We start from the raw sequence: 17,190 nt of genomic DNA, 5'->3' as shown, positions 1-17,190 counted from the left end.
CCCCACCTCCTACCTACCAGCCTCATCCCTGCCTCCTTGACCTGTCCGTCTTCCCTTGACTGACCAACACCCCATCCTAACTCCCCACCTATACTCACCTTTCTGGCTCCATACCCGCCTCCCTGACCTGTCCGTCTTTTCTCTTACCTATCCACTCCTCCCACCTCAAACCCCACCCTCTACCTACCAGCCTCATGCCCGCCTCCTTGACCTGTCAGTCTTCCCTTAACTGACCAACCCCCATCCTAACTCCCCACCTACACACACCTTTACTGGCTCCATCCCCACCTCCTTGACCTGTCCGTTTCCTCTCCACCTATTTGCTCCTTTATCCACCTTCCATCCGCCTCTCCCTCTCTCTCTATTTATTTCAGAATCCCCTTCCCCTCCCCCATTTCTGAAGAAGGGTCCAGACCCGAAACGTCAGCTTTCCTGCTCCTCTGATGCTGCTTGGCCTACTGTGTTCATCCAGCTCTACACCTTGTTATCTCAGATTCTCCAGCATCTGCAGTTCCTACTATCTCTTAAACGCTATATCTTTTTTTTTGTTCAAGCTATTGACTGTCTGGCCCCATGTAGTCCCCCATATGTGGCTCAAATGGTGTCAAAGGTTGTCCACTAACACCCCAGTCATCTGAAACACGAACAAAAAGGTCTGCAGAAACTCAGCAGATCTGGCAGCATCAGGGGAAAAAGAGTTAACGTCTCCCGTCCAATAAACTGCGTGGGATGAGGAGCACATTATTTATTTAAAGGCACGCAAGTTATTGTTATGACATCCACTAAATGTACATTTTCCAAACTAAACGAACCCTCAATGTTATGAGGCTTCGGTTACCTGACGTTAGACCAAGTGAACTGCAGCGCCAACTGGAAATCAGGGTCCTCCTCCGGGACCCCGCTAATGTACTGTATCAACTTCTTCAAATCCTTCTCGAACTTATTCCAATGCGCCATGTCGATAAGTTAAAAGCGTGAACAGCTCCTTTCCAAACAAATCACCCGCGCAATCGGCCTACTGCCACCGCCGGAAGTGACCCTTCCCCCGGAACCACTGTCGGGTCATGCCCGTTGGGCCGCTCGCGGACCTGATAAAGTGGCAGTTTAATTTCGAATTTTAATGTCTTTTCAAACGGATTCACCGTCCAGATCCTGCGGGGTACTTCTGGGGTGGTAGGTTGTGGGTGTTGAGGTAGGTTCCATGTTGTAGATGCCGCAATCGTCTCCGTTTAAGAGGCCTGCAGGCTATAACATATTTGCGTACTTAAATGTTCATTTTTTTTATTTTATTGCACGTCAGTGGTTGTCTGAATGATATTCCGAATTATGATGATTTCTTTGTTTAAAGAAAGGGCTGGCGTAGTGAGAATGGACCAGAGCCCAGGTTAATGACCTGTTGTTATTTTTCTTATTTAACGTATTTTTTTAAATCAGTCTGTTAAGGGATGTTATTGCATCTCTGTGGAACAGGTGGACAATGAAGAAAGGTCTCCTGGCTCTAAGGTGGGGACATCATAACTATGCCACAAGAGTCCTAGTGGATGTTTTGATTTTTTTTTTATTTATGCAGGTGGAACTTGAAGCTGGTCCTCCGTGGTCCAGGGTTATGGACACTACCACTGTGCCACAAGAGCGTCCTCTGACTTGCTTTTTTAAAAAAATGTAACCTATTTTTTCCTACTCAGCCTGTTCAGACACATTATTACACACCTTTGGAGCAGGTGGGCCTTGAAACTGGGTGTCCTGGTCCAGTGGTTAGGACACTACCATTTTGCCACAAGAGGGCTCTCATCTGAAAGCTGAAGTAACTTAAATTCATTTTAAAAATGTGGGATTGGTGTTGCTTGTCAATTGTTTTAATTTGTAACATGGTGATATAATGATGGTTTAAAAAAAAAGGCATATAGTGCTCTTGTGACACAGTGCTAGTGTCCCTACTTCTCAGCCAGGAGGCCCGTGTTCAAGTTGAACCTGCTGCGGAGATGTGTAATGGCATTTTTGAACAAGCTATTTAGGAAACTTAGGTTAAATAATTTTTAAAAAGCCACGGCAGGGAACCCTCTTGTGGTGTAGAGGTAGAATCCCTATGCCTGGACCAATAGGCCCAGGTTCAAGTACCAGCTGCTCCAGAGGTGTATAATAATGTCTAAACAGATTGATTAGGAAAAAAAAAAGTTATTTTATATAAAAAAATCTTTAAAAATAAAGACATCTAGGGCTCTTGTGGCATAGTGATAGGTTCCTACTTCTGAGCCAGGACACTTGGGTTCCAGTCCCACTTGCTGCAGAGGTGTGTAATAGTGTCTCTGAACAAGAAGACAAAACCTTGAAAGAGCTCATGTGGTCCAGTGATACTGTCCCTACATCTGGGTTCGAATGCCAGTGTTCAAGTCACACCTGCCTCAGACATTCCCTTGAGCAAGTTGATTTAAAAACAAACTTGGAATTGAAACCTACTTTCATTAATGGAGACCAATGTGGCTATTATCCATTACCAGCATTTATATTTGCTTTAATACCCTTTTTCTAGTGTTCCTGCTTTTGTGTTCATATATAATCGACAACTACTCAAAGCGTATCAAGCAATATAAATTTTCAAGTACAATTATTTGGACACATCATACTGGCATTTGCTCCAAGAAAACTTAACTAGCCATTTTTTTAAACAATATATTTTGTTCATAAAATTTTGAAAAAAAACTGCAATATGGTGCCAGAGTATGGTGTATGACATGCAAAAAAAATTCAATAAATCTTAATCTAGTCTAATCTAAACATTTGACTCGTACTATAGAGTTTGCTAGAAAATTCAACTTATCCCAGGATTGCATGTTTTACTCTACATGATTGTAACAGTATTAATATTTACAAAATACATTTCTTATCAGGTAGTGTATATAGCAGGAGGGCAAAACATTTCAAATTGGAAATTACAGAAAGTGCAATAGATATAATTTCTCTTTCTATACACCATGATCTATACTGAGTTGCTTTAATACATTTCCAATAGCCTTTGATTTACAACAGACATTCTTTATAAGGTATACAGATCAGAGTGTACAGTTTCTAGACTGTCAATGTGATATAACTGACAAATTCCAGGCAGAGGGCTGTGGAGGAGGTCATTACAGCCAAGTGCCTGCTCGTCTGCTGTGGTTATGTTCGAGCCTGGGTGTCCTTGGAGAGGAAGCACGCCATGTCCACCAACATTCTTGATGCCTTTATGGAGAGGTGGGTGCCATAGGGGTGGAATGCTTTATTTTGTCCTCTAACTCTATTTTGATTTGGTCCTTACCCTCCCCTTCACTTTTTTTCACATAAGCATTGCTTGTTCCACGCTTTGCTTGTTATTGGTTCACTGGCTACATGGGTGTTTTTCCTGGTGATGGAAAATATTGAATAAAATTATCTTGCATGTTGTATTTTTACTGACTCCTGCATTTGCACATGTGCAACACAGCTGCTGTGGGGAAATGTAAGCACTACTGCTGTCAGCCGGTAGTGTAAGGTATAAAATGTAAAGGGAAAAAAGACCAGGAGATGAGAATATAACTGATAAGTCCAAGGCAGCAATCGCTCCCATTGCATCTCTGCAGCGATTGCTCCAAACTGTAGTGTGATCCTCATCCTTGTGTCTGCAACATCTAGTTGAGGACAACACCTCACACTGGAAGATCAGCAAGTTTTGGACAGACCAAAGAGTTGATAGAGTTAAATACTGTATCTGGAAGACTATATAGGTCCCTGGGAATAGTCTGTGGAACACAGAATCCTGTATCAGAGACCTGCTTAGGGTAAATCTCCAGACATGTAGGAAGGATTTGAGAGGAAGGTGGGTTTTCACTATCAGCCAAGCTACATTTTATGCTTATTTCTAAGTTCTGATGATGAGGCATTTTACAAAATGATTTGAGTGGCCTGCTCAGGGAACCATCTAACATGATCTGTTATCTACTTTTCGCACAGGGCCTCAACATTATATGCTGATCACTTAATCATGGAGTTGTGGTCAAAGGTGTTTTCCACATAAATATCTCAGTGGGGGACAGGTGGCATGGCACAGTCCAACTAGTTGGAGTATTCCATGGCAATTTGATCAGACGCATCTTTTGTAATAGCATATGTTAACACTTGATGTTTGTGTACTAATGATCTTTGCACAGCTTAATGCGGATGCTCACAAATGTGAGGACAATGTTTGGGGTGCTCAAGGAAACTTTATTGGGCCAACCTCCTAAATAATGAAGCTACAAGAACAGGAAAGAGATAACAAGGTGTGGAGCTGGATGAACACAGCAGGCCAGGCAGCATCAGAGGAGCAGGAAAGCTGACGTTTCAGGTCTGGACCCTTCTTCAGAATGGGGGAGGGGAAGGGGGCTCTGAAATAAATAGAGAGAGGGGGCGACGATGATAGAAGGTGGATAGAGGAGCAGATAGGTGGAGAGAAGACGGACAGGTCAAGGAGGCGGGATTGTGGCTGGTAGGTAGGAAGTGGGGGTGGGTGTTGTTCAGTGAGATGGGAGGAGCGGATAGGTGGGAGAAAAGATGAAGGTCAAGGAGGTGGGGATGAGGGGGGCTGGTCTTGGAATGAGGTCGGGGGTGGGGAGATTTTTGAGCTTGTAAAGTCCACATTGAGACCATTAAGTTGCAGGGCTCCCAGGCAGAATATGAGTTGCTGTTCCTCCAGCCTTCGGGTGGCATCGTTGTGGCACTGGACAAGGCCCAGGATGGATATGTCGTCCAGGGAGTGGGAGCGGGGGTTGAAGTGGTTGGCAACTGGGAAGTGTTGTTCATTGTCACGAACCAAGCGTAGGTGCTCCACAAAGCGGTCTCCAAGCCTCCGCTTAGTTTCCCTGATGTAGAGGAGGCCACATTGGGAACAGCGGATACAAGATACCACATTAACGGATGTGCAGGTGAACATCTGTTTAATGTGGAAGGTTTTCTTGGGGCCTGGGATGGAGGTGTGGGGGGAGGTGTGAAGGCAAGTGTAGCACCTCCTATGTTTGCAGGGAAAAGTGCCGGGGGTGGTGGGGAGTGTGGAGTGGATGAGGGAGTCGCGGAGAGAGTGGTCCCTCTGGAAGGCAGATAAGGGTGGGGAAGGAAATATATCCTTGGTAGTGGGGTCAGATTGCAGGTGGCGGAAAATAATGTGTTGAAACCAGAGGTTGATGGAGTGATACGTGGGGACAAGGGGAATTCTGTCTTTGTTGTTATTGTGGGGAGGGGGTGTGAGGGCTGAGATGCGGGAAACGCAAGAGATGTGGTCAAGGGCGTTGTCGACCACTGTGGAGGGGAAATTGCGGTCCTTGAAAAACAAGGACATCTGGGATGAGTGGGAGTGGAATGCCTCATCTTGGGAGCAGATGTGGCGGAGGCGAAGGAATTGGGAATAGGGGATGGCATTCTTGCAGGAAGGTGGGTGAGAGGAGGTGTATTGGTAGCTGTGGGAGTCGGTGGGCTTGAAATAGATATCAGTTTCCAGGTGGTCACCAGAGATGGAGACAGAGAGATCCAGGAAGGGGAGAGAGATATCAGAGATGGTCCAGGTGAACTTGAGGTTGGGGTGGAAGGTGTTAGTAAAATGGATGAACTGTTTGAGCTCCTCGTGGGAGCACATGGCAGCGCCGATACAGTCATCGATGTAATGGAGGAAGAACTGCGGGATGGTGCCAGTGTAGCTGTGGAAGAGGGACTGTTCTATGTATCCTACAAAGAGACAGGCATAGCTTGGGCCCATGCGAGTACATATCGCCACCCTTTTCGCCCATAGGAAGGGGAACAGGAAAGAGGCTGGAATCCTGTTATGAATAAATCCTCTCCCGATTCCATGAGGCCTGGCCACCATCCAAAAGGCATATCTAGCGATTGAAGAGTGTAATCGAGTACTCCACAGTTGACTAAATGAGTGCAGCTTCAACAACATTTAAGAAACTTGAACCATCTAAAATAAAACATCCAGCACCTTAAATCATCATTCTGATGCATACCAACATATGTACAAGTAGTAAAATCATGGCTGATCTGATGGTTTCTTCTGCTGCACATCCTTGCCTATCCCGGATGCCTTCTTAATCAAGAATCTACCTTTAAAAGTATTCAATATATCTGTCTCCTCTACTCTCATTGGAAGAGCAGTCAAAAGACCCAAGATTCCCAGAAAGAGAAAAGGTTTACTCGTCTCCATCTTAATTGGGAGACCCTTTATTTTTAAACTGTGTTCAAGGTGCCCAGAGATTTTACAACCTGTAAAAGTCAACTCAAACAACTATGGTCTCCACTCTGTTGAAATCTAACTTCAAGGACTCAGAAGACTTTTATCTGTGTGGCATTTATTCTTCCTGTCCGTACAGGATATGGATTCCTTTCTTAAATTTTATACCTGCGTGCGTGTGTTTGGCGTAGTGTTTTATTACTTTTGTTGGGATCAGTAAGTAATAAATTCCTCTTTTACTCAAGAAAACCTTGTAATCAGTTCCCTAATTTCAGTAAGTACTATGTTTTATTTGAAGTGTAATACCTGGGTGCTAAAAAGAAATAAAAATATTTATTGCAGTCAACTGAAAAGGGGTTAAAAAGAGGGGAGCCAAATTATCCAACCCCTCCCCTGTCATAATAACGTGAAAGTCAATCATATCGTAATTAGTTCTGTCTCATTGTATATTACTCATTGTATATTGTGGTCTCCTGGTTAGCTCCAGATTGTGCTGCTTTAACAAACTATCCCAAAAATGCTATCATGAATTCATCATCCTGTCTACCTTTGTTCTGCTGTTCTATACATAGATTATAACTACTCATGACCACTGCACTTTCTCGCAACCCCCATTATTCTTGTATAATCCATCCTACTGTGTAATTATTATTAGGGAGCCAATAAACCAGTCCCACAAGTAGCTTCTGACCTTTACTATTTTTAATCTGTACACAAACTGACTTTGAGTCTTGATCTCCAGAACTAAGGTCATATCTATTGAGCCAATATCATTCTTAGTTAACAGATCCACCTCTCCACCTCTTCCTAACTTTATAACCTTCCTAAATGTCTCCCTTCAATATATAGATACAATCTTTATCATCATTCAGCCAGGCCACTGTAACGGTAGTCAGATCATGCATATTTATTGTTATCAATAACAATTATTTGTTGTTGATATATTGTTATATACCGTTAATTCATTCATTAGCTATAAATGCTATGTTCGTGAGGAGATTGCTGAGAAAACCCTTTTGGAGGACCAGTGTGGTAATGAAATATAAAATCACAAAATGATTATGATGCAGAATGTGGCCACATTGCTCATCGGCCATGCTATCCATCTGTCTTCCTGCAAAGTCCTTACAGAGACCATATTATCAGAACTACTCCCATCTGGGAGTGTCAGGATTTCAGAGCTTGATCAGCTAAGTGTTTGTATTTAAGACTTATAAAACTTATAAAATCTTAAATTTTTTTTTGTAAATCTACAATAGTGAGTGGGGTGAGGATTTTTTTTCAGTTTTACTGACATCTGTCTTTTGATATGTTTTTTTTAAAAATTAAAGACATAGGTATTAAGTTATCCTAGAGCAGTGTTTTTAGAACAGTAAGACCGGGCTACTTTCTGGATCTGCAGATTGTTTAAGGAGCAGCGATGGCCTTTAGTAGAGTGATGAGCTCTTCCTGTTGGATATGGGAGATTAGGGAGAATTTCGTTGTTCGGGGAAATTATGTCTGCAGGAAGTGTGTGTTTGCGAATCCTATTAGATTGCATGGATTGGTTGAAGCGGCAGTTAGAGGCTATGAGAAATTTACAGGAGCCAGGGGTTGTGATGGATAGCAGTTTCAGGAAGGTAGGAAATCTGTTGATGCAATCAGGTAGATGTGTTACCTCTAGGAAAGGTAGGAGAGGTAGGCAGGTAGTGCAGGAGTCTCCTGTAGCTATCCCCATCTCAAACAAGAATGCTGTTTTGGAAAATGTAGGGGGTGATGGACTGTCAGGAGAATGTAGCAGTGACACCCACGTTTCTTGTACCAACACTGGCTCTACTGTAAGAGGGGTATGCCAATTGATCGAATGTGATGGGGAACTCTCCAGTCAGGGGCACAGACTGACATTTCTGCAGCTGATGCTGAGACATCAGAATGGTGTGTTGCCTCCCTGGCACCAGGGTCAAGGATGTCTTGGAGAGGTGCAGAATATTCTCAAAGGGAAAAATGACCAGCAGGTGGTTTTTGTACACGTTGGTACCAATGACATATGAAGAAAAAGAGACCAGGTTCTGAAGAGAGAATATAGGAAATTGGGTAGGATTTTAAAACATATGTCCTTCAGAGTATTAATATCTGGATTGCTCCTGGTGCCATGTGCTATTGAGAGTAGGAATAGGAGAATAGAGCAGATGAATGCATGACTGAGGAGCTAATGCAGGGGGCAGGGATTCCCATTTTTGGATCATTGGAATCTCTCCTGCGGTAGGAGTGATGGGTTGCACCTGAATTGGAAGGGAACCAAAATCCTGGCGGGGAGATTTGCAAGTGCTACTCAAGTGGCTTTAAACTGATTTGGTGGGGGAGGGTGTTTTTGCAGATGATACCAAAATTGGAAGTGTAATGGCGAGTGAATAAAGTTATCTCAGAGTACAATGGGACTTTGATCATATGGGCAGAGGAGTGGCAGATGGAATTTAAATTAAATAATTGAGGTGTTGCATTTTGGTCAGGCAAATCAGGCCAGGACTTACACACTTAATGGTAGGGTCCTGGGGAGTACAGTCAAGCAAAGAGGCATTGGAGTGTATGTTCATAGCTCCTTGAAAGTAGAGCTGCAGGTAGATGGGGTAGTGAAGAAAGCATTTGGTATGCTTGCCATTATTGGTCAATGCATTGAGTGTAGGAGTTGGGATGTCATGTTGTGGCTGTACTGGACAATGATTAGGCCACTTTTGGAATATTGCATTCAATTCTGGCCTCCCTGCTGTAGGAAAGATATTGTTAAACTTGAAAGGGTGCTGGAAAGATTTACAAGGATGTCTGGGGTTGGAGGGTTTGAGCAATGGGGAGAGACTGAATAGGCTGGGGCTTTTTCCCTGGAGTGTCAGAGGCTGAGAGGTAACCTTATAGAGGTTTGTAAAATCTGAGGGATATGGATAGGATGAATTTCCCGGGGTAGGGAAATCCAAAACTGGAGGACATTGCTTTAAGAAGAGAGAGGAAAGATTTAAGAGGGATCGAAGAGGCAACTTTTTCATGGAGGGGGTGGTCATTTCCATAAATGTACCTGCCAGAGGAAGTGGAGGAGGCTGGTACAATTACAACATTTAAAAGGCATTTGGATGGTTACATGAATAGGAGGAGTTTAGAGGAATATGGACCAAATGCTGGCAAATGGGACTAGGTCTGATTTGAGATGTCTGGTTGACGTGCTTAAGACTCTACAACTAATAATTATTAGCCAAGTGTGTTTTGTTTCTAACTAATCTCTGCAGACGAGATTATAGATTTTTTTTTCCCTTCAATTAGAGTGTTTGTGCGTGTGTATGGTGGGGTTTATCCTGGCTACCAGCATCAAGCAGCATCTGTGGAAAGAAAGCAGAATTAATATTTTGAGTCCTGTGACCTCCTTCAGAACTCATTCAGAATATTGTTGTTAAAGGAAGCTATTAATATCCTTTTAAGAATCTAGGTTGCTTTAAAAAAATCTGGCATTATCAACTTTATTAATACAAATTAACTCAATTAATATTAATCTTCCAAGTGAAGAATTCATCAGGAGTCTGCCCTTGTTTCTGCATTGACTTTTCTGTAGACCAATCAGGCTTAGACACTAATGCGACTGGATAATGCTGGCTGCTTTGACTGAGCTCCAATTGAGTTTTCTTTCAACATGCACAGGGTTTCTGCTTTCACCTGAGACTGTTAATCTGGATTTAAAGTGATAAGGATTCGAATTTAGAAGAGAAGATTCTTTTATAAGTAATTTCTTGGCAGTACAAAACTTAAACATTGCTAAAAGGAGACAAAAAGTCAAAGCATTTGATCTGCAGTTATCTGGATTAGGATGCTTGGAAAAGGGGACACCAATTTCCAGAGCAGGAGAAAAGGCTGTTCTTTTGTTGGGTCACTGTTGTCAGAGATGCAGCTGAAACAGTTAACACTCATTCTCAGACCAGGCAGGTAGACTCAGATTGGTCAAGTGTTTCCATGGAAGTGCAGAAGAAATTGACTGTCTCCATGATCCTTTATTACTACCATTAGAAATGCAGTGTATGAATTCTTTTTTGCCTACAGAACTTTGTGTTGTTGATAAATGTAGCTTCCAGCATATGCAAATGCATCATACAGTGAATCTGTCACACAATCTTAAATTAATTTCCAGTGTAATTTTGAGGAGCATCTAAATTACTTGAATAATCTGATAGTAGAATCATTAATTGATGGACATAGTGTAATTAGATTTGGCATGGTGCCCCCTGTAATGATCAAAGGGACATATTTGATGTGATTTGCCAGTAATATTCTCCTGCATCTATATTGTGTATGGCTAAGGTTGTACATCATGATCTGTAACTACAGACTCCTTCAAATGCTGTGAGTAGCCTTATTAGGTCTCCTTATTGTTTTGCCTCTAAATAAGAGACCATGGTGTCTAATTTCCCTAAATGTTCAGCATTAGTTAACTGAAAAGTAGGAGATTCAACTTGGGAATTGTCTCATCCTTACTATTTCTTTTGTCCTCCACTGTCTTTACTACCTGACACCCTGTGCTTGCTTATCCTTCAGCTGGCAGTAGTATTGCTTCAGTATATTTACATGACCTAGCCGATCCTTTGTGTCATGTTCTCAGCTGTCAATCATTTACTTTCCCATTCCTTTTGGCTCCCCTTTGTGGACCACTGAACAGCATCCCAGCTGAAATGTCCAGGTTTTGGCATACTTGGCCTGTTTCTTCATGGTTGTTTGTAAAGCTCTATGGTGTTCCAGAACCACTTTGCTTGCTCCCAGAAGATGGATACCTAATTTAGGAAGGAAGACTCAGCCCTCTATTTTAAAAACTTGTATTTCATTAGTTTCAGGGGACTTCTTGTCTCATGTCCGTAAACTAATGCAAAAGGACTAAAATCTTGTAGATTCATTAGATATATCCTGGGAAGTAAACTAAAAAATTTTCAGTCCTTTGTCCTAATCATGGGCATATTCATGACACTATGGCCTGATCATCACTTTGAGGGTGAGTGATACCTTTTCTGAAGCCTCTTGTGTCTGTGGGTAATATGCCAAGGACTTTAACTATATAAAATCCAGACTCTTAGTAATTTCCTGGAAAATTTTAGACACAAAATTTAATCTCGATCAGTAATCCTTATCAAGTGAAGAACTAGGTTAATATCTCTACCACGACTCTGGCAGAGACTGTTCAAGAGAATGGCCTGTGGGAACCTGGTAGCCACATCTAGATTAGTCAGGATATCCTATGTCCTAATTTTTTTTTTGGCAAAGGTCCTACACAGTCTGTCTGTGCCCTAACAAAATGGTTCCTCACAAACTGATATGGAGAATTAGAGATTATTGCAAACTGTGGTTTTCCCACAGTCTGTATATTTGGCAAATTTTTCAAAACTGCATCATATCCTTGTGAAGTCCAGGTCAGCAAAAATTGTCAACTGATGTGCACTCTCTGGTTTTCTGGATCCCAACGACAATCCTGAATGTTATTTGGACAGTAGCCCAATCTGGTGAACCACTTCATCCAGAAGTCTGTGAGGTCCCACGTCTCTCATTTTTGATATAGTAAGATTCTGGACCTCCCTCAGCTTTAACTTCAATTTAAACCAACTGGGCTACTTAATTCTGAGGCTCAGCAAGCGGATACAATCAAGGAAGATTTATTGAATATTTCTGTCAGATTATCCCAATCCCGAGGAAAATGTCAGACAAATCAATTATCTGTGCTGCCATTATTTGCAATTGCTCAAGTCACCAGACAAGTGAAATGCTGAGCCAGGAGATTTTCTTTTATCACATTGGACTCCTCTCCAGAGTTTTCTCAGAAGGACAAAGAATGAATTTTTTTTCTCTCAGCATGCTGTATGCCGATACATTCCAAACAATATCCAAAACAAAGCCATAAATTCAGGCATATCATTTTCAGTAAATGAGTCCAAGCAATTAGCTAAAGCCATATGACCACAAAGAAATGCTTATTAAAAGCGTCGCAAAAAGGACGTTGTGCCTTTTTTTTTATAAAACATCCAGATCTCTCTTCTTGGTCTTTGCAAATGAACCACTGTTTGCAATGCTTTGAACACAATTCCTCAAAAAAAAATTATTAATGATGAACTGTCTTCATAACTCTTGCCAGATCACTGGTCCCAGAATGGTTTGTGAAGTTTGTCTCGATGGTATATTTTAGCTTGTATTTTCCCTATTGTGGTGCCAGCAATCATTAAATCAAAATGCATTTCTCCAACACCAATCTCTAAACTACTCATTTAACTCTCCAGTCTTATTTGCCCTATACTAATTTTCTGTCACTCAAGTATTAATCTAAGCATTTATTCTCTTTGAGCTTCTGCTTTTTAAACTTAGCTCCTAACTCCTCATGCTCCCACTTTCGTAGTTCTACCTACGTTATTACTACTGACAGACCATGGGAACTAGACCCTTCCTTCTCACTGCAGGTTGTTCTCCGCTCATGTCCCAGCCCATAGCACTAGACAGTTAAAATGGTTTTCTGAATTCTTGTTCACAGTATGAAGAATGACATCTTAAATCCCTCTCTAATTTCTGCTATAATGACGGAATACATAAACACCACCACCCACCTTCACACACACAAACCACTTCTTACACCCTGGTGCCATAGACAGTTTGCACTCCCATCCTGCAGACACAACTTTCAACAATTCAGTTTGGAAGAATCTCAAACCTGTTGGACAATTGAAAAGGCCGAGACTCCCCCACTTCTACCTTTTGGTCTCTATACCTGCCTCATAGATTTTTATATCTGCCTGACAATTGACCAATTTAGAAGACTCAATTCTAGAGGTTTTGATTGGAACAAAGTGTCCCAGGTTATCTTTTTCTCCTCAATGAGGCACTGCAGTGTCCTGTGATCCATATTGTGTCTTAAGTAACTTAATTATTTTCATAATTAATTAAATCAACATTTCTTCTCATTGCTTACCACACTAAATTACATCTCAGAAATACAATAGACCCTGCCACTTAAAAATGAGGAAATGGCTGCAGTAATTTGTTAGGACCTTGATCAGCTGGACAAATGGGCCAAGGAGTTGCAGATGGAGTTTAATTTAGATAAATGTGAGGTGCTGCATTTTTGGAAAGGCAAATCAGGCCAGGACTTATGTATTCAATGGTAAGGTCCTGGGGAGTGTTGCTGAACCTTAGAGTGCAGATTCATTGTTCCTTGAAAGTTGAGATGCAGGTAGACAGAGCAGTGGAGACGACATTTGGTATGCTTGCTTTTATTGGTCAGTGCATTGAGTATAGGAGTCGGGAGGTTCTATTGCGGCTGTATCGGATGTTGGTTGGGCCACTTTTGGAATACTGAATGCAATTCTCGTCCCCCTGTTACAAGAAGGATCTTGTGAAACTTGAAAAGGTTCAGAAAAGATTTACAACCATGTTGCCAGGGTTGGAGGGTTTGAATTATAGGGAGAGACTGAATAGGCTAGGGCTATTTTCCCTGGAGCATTGGAGGCTGAGGGGTGACCTTAGAGATGTTTATAGGGGCATGGATAGGGTGAATAGCCAAGGTCTTTTCCCAGCTTTTTCACACAGAGGGTGGCGCATGTATGGAATGAGCTACCAGAGGAAGTGGTTGAGGCTGGTACAATTACAACATTTTTAAAGGCAACTGGATGAGTATATGAGTAGGAAGGATTTAGTGGGATATGGTCTAAAAATGCTGGCAAATGGGACTAGATGAATTTAGGATACCTGGTTGCCATGGATGAGTTGGACTGAAGGGTCTGTTTCCATGCTGTACGTTCTACGACTCTATGACCTCATTCTGCTGGTGTCCATAATTTAATTATTAAAGGAATGTTTTTAAAATAGTTACATTTTTCACAACTTGAGCACTTTACATATGCTCCCTAACAAGAATTGCCAACATTTCATGCACTGTTCCTTACCATGATATAGGTAGACGAACTGCTCCCTCAACACACTGAACAGACACAACCTCCTGTTTTGAGCCCCCTTCTGCTTTTACTTCCTCTTCCAGACGTCTGTTTTGCTCTGTGTCACTAATGCTTATTATCCCTGTCTTGCCTAATCCATGAAGAATGAATTATACTGAACTCCAGTCTGGGACCAAATGATTTGTTCAGAATCCTGAAGTTGTGAAAAAATATGTGCCATACCACTTCCGGTAGACTTCAGAAACCTAAAAGGAATCCAGAAACATCAAACACTTCGATGAATGCCGCAACAGCAGAAATAATTAGCAACTAACCTGTAACTTAATCCTTTTAAATAGTGTTGGTACTGCGTCCTTCCTGTAGCTCAACACATGGTTAAGGTACCAACTAGAGCAGAGCTTCAAAATGACTGCTATTTTGTTTTGGTGTTAATCTGCACCCAAACAACACTCAATGCTGTTAAATCAGCCGCTAAGTAGATGAATTTTGCTGCAAATGTGTATAGGCACAAGGCTTTTGGAGCAACATTTCCAAAAACACTTGTATGTTACCTGAATTCAACTGAGTTTGTGACCAGCCATCTCATGTTGTGTATCAGGTCATTTCATGGTATGCCTTTGCGATGTCAGAATGGACTTAACATTATTGCATGTACTGACTTCATATGGTCACTGGAAGCATAAGTAACATGCTTCTGAAAAGTAGGTCACTTCTAATTTTAGCAAATCCAAGACAATCTTTATAGATCTGTTAATAAGATATAATACTTGTCAGATATAGTAGGAACTGCGGATGCTGGAGAATCTGAAATAACAAGGTGTAGAGCTGGATGAACACAGCAGGCCAGGCAGCATCAGAGGAGCAGGAAAGTTGACGTTTCGGGTCTAGACCCTTTTTGGTCTGGATCCGAAAGGTCAGCTTTCCTGCTCCTGAAATGCTGCTTGGCCTGCTGTGTTCATCCAGCTCTACACCTTGTTATCTCTAAAACTTGTCAGATGGAGTTTGAAAACCACAATTGATCTGCTTTAGATTACCGTGTGAAATTACAAGAAAAACATGTAAAATGATACGAAAAGTCCGTCAATACTCATCCATGTCGAATTAGATTGGAATTATTCTGGGTTTATTGAGAAGTAACAGTAAGATTTTTCAAGTTTCTCACCAAGTCCGGCAGCATCTGCGGATAAACAGTTCCTTACCAGACTCGAAATAATATTTCAGTTCTTCTCTCTCTCTCCACAAATGCTGCCAGACCTGTTGGATTTATTCAGCATTTTCTGTTTTTATTTCAAATTTTGTTTTTTATATAAACCAGGTGTTGACTGAGTCCTGTGCTAGCTCTGCAGCCAGAGGAGGTGAAATTTCCACTTTATGCAGACTCAGCTTTGCTCATTCCGTATGAAAGGGGTTCACACATTGTAACTGCCGCGTTGGTGTGAAACTGAAACGTTTCATGCCCTACACCACAGCTGGCGTGCAGCTGCATCCTGAAATGTACGTAATTTCACAAACCTGTCACTGTTGCAACTTACAGTTCCCGAAGGCTGAGTGCTGTGTTAGTTACCCGATTTAAAAGGGTTGAATACTTTAATCTCTCAACCCTTAATCTCTCAAAATGCAATAGAGAGAGGCGCAAGGGACGACAAATTGCTGCTAGGTTTGAAGACAGCAAGGACACCAGATGCTGGAGTCAGAGATAACACAGCGTAGAACTGGAGGAACACAGCAGGCCAAGCAGCATCAGAGGAGCAGGAAAGTTGACCGTTTCAGGGCAGAAGAGATTACCACTGGATTGCAGTGGGAGAGAGACCCATTGAGGTCATTCGGGAGAGGTGAGGACAACTTCTTCAAGCTGTGCATCCTTGGAAGAGGATATGGGGTTATAAGTCACTTGGAGATTGCAAGAACTGCAGATGCTAGAGTCACAGACAACACAGCATGGAGCTGGAGGAACACTGCACGCCAGGCAGCATTAGAGGAGCAGAAAAGTTGACTTTCCTGCTCCTTTGATGCTACCTGGCCTGCTGTGTTCCTCCAGCTGCTAGGTTTGAATCCACTTTGCATGGGGGGCGTGGCATTACTAGTCAAATTAAACTTCAAATAATTTACAATTTGCTAATGATATTGAAAGTCAGAGCGACTTTCCGGAAGATTTCATTAACAGGTGACGTTCTAATTTCACCACTAAACCACGAATTTTGCAACACTATGACTCAATGACTATGATACTGCTTGGCCTGCTGTGTTCATCCAGCTCCGCACCTTGTTGTCTCGGATTCTCCAGCAGCTGCAGTTCCTACTATCTCTGATTCAATTTTAACCCCTCTGTTTAGCTACATTGTTGTCTGGGCGACGGTCCTGTTGGCAAGCAGTTTGGTTCAGTCTTTTTTAAAAACATTTAATTCAGAATTTGGTGCAGCGTTTGCACCAAAATGATCTGCACTTCAGATACAATCTTGTGTGCACGCTCAGTCTCGCTCTCTCAGTTTCCTCACAGTCTGAAATGAAAACAAAGTGCTGGGGAAACTCAGCGGGTTTGGCTGTTCTGCAGCACTTTCCGTTTTTGCCTCAATCTTCTTCACTCGTGCAGATCTGTTATTTATTTATTTATTTATTTATTTATATATATTAGACAGATTTGTGTCAATATCCTTTCTCACAAGTTCAAATCACTCGTATACAACCCCTCAATGTCTGTCCCTCAGTCAACATTCATAAACAGTCCACACATCTGTAGATTCTAAGGAAAGAGCACACGACCTGAAGCGCTAAAATTCCGATTTCTTTCCACAGATACTGCCAAACCTGCTGAGCTTTTCCTGCAATTTCTGTTTTTGATACACATCTAAGGGGTCCTCTTAATCTCTTTCCCTTCCCGTGCACCGATACTGTCAATCACTGACACTTTCTCTCACAGTCGCAGTAATCTCAATCTATCTGTTTTATGCACACACTAGCGTTTTCTTCACACACTGACACCACCCTTCTCCCAATTGCCATCGTCCCACCCAGCATCCACTGTTTCTATAGTGAAGCCTCTGG

General features: G+C 42.1%; 1 protein-coding gene across 2 annotated transcripts in view; it reads right to left on the bottom strand.

Annotated features, from left to right (window-relative positions):
- Positions 1-1,074, bottom strand: part of tubgcp5 (tubulin, gamma complex associated protein 5) — a 52,476-nt gene extending 51,402 nt beyond the window's left edge. For both annotated transcript variants that reach the window (XM_048597562.1, XM_048597561.1), the window contains exon 1: positions 839-1,074. In XM_048597562.1, coding sequence (XP_048453519.1) covers positions 839-957 — 119 coding nt within the window. In that variant the 5' untranslated portion in view covers positions 958-1,074. The remainder of the gene's footprint in view (positions 1-838) is intronic.
- Positions 1,075-17,190: the final 16,116 nt, after the last annotated feature.

The sequence above is a fragment of the Rhincodon typus genome, chromosome 6 (assembly GCF_021869965.1).
Source record: "Rhincodon typus isolate 14 chromosome 6, sRhiTyp1.1, whole genome shotgun sequence".
Classification (NCBI taxonomy): Eukaryota; Metazoa; Chordata; class Chondrichthyes; order Orectolobiformes; family Rhincodontidae; genus Rhincodon; species Rhincodon typus.
This window is presented reverse-complemented; position numbering and strand designations above follow the sequence as displayed.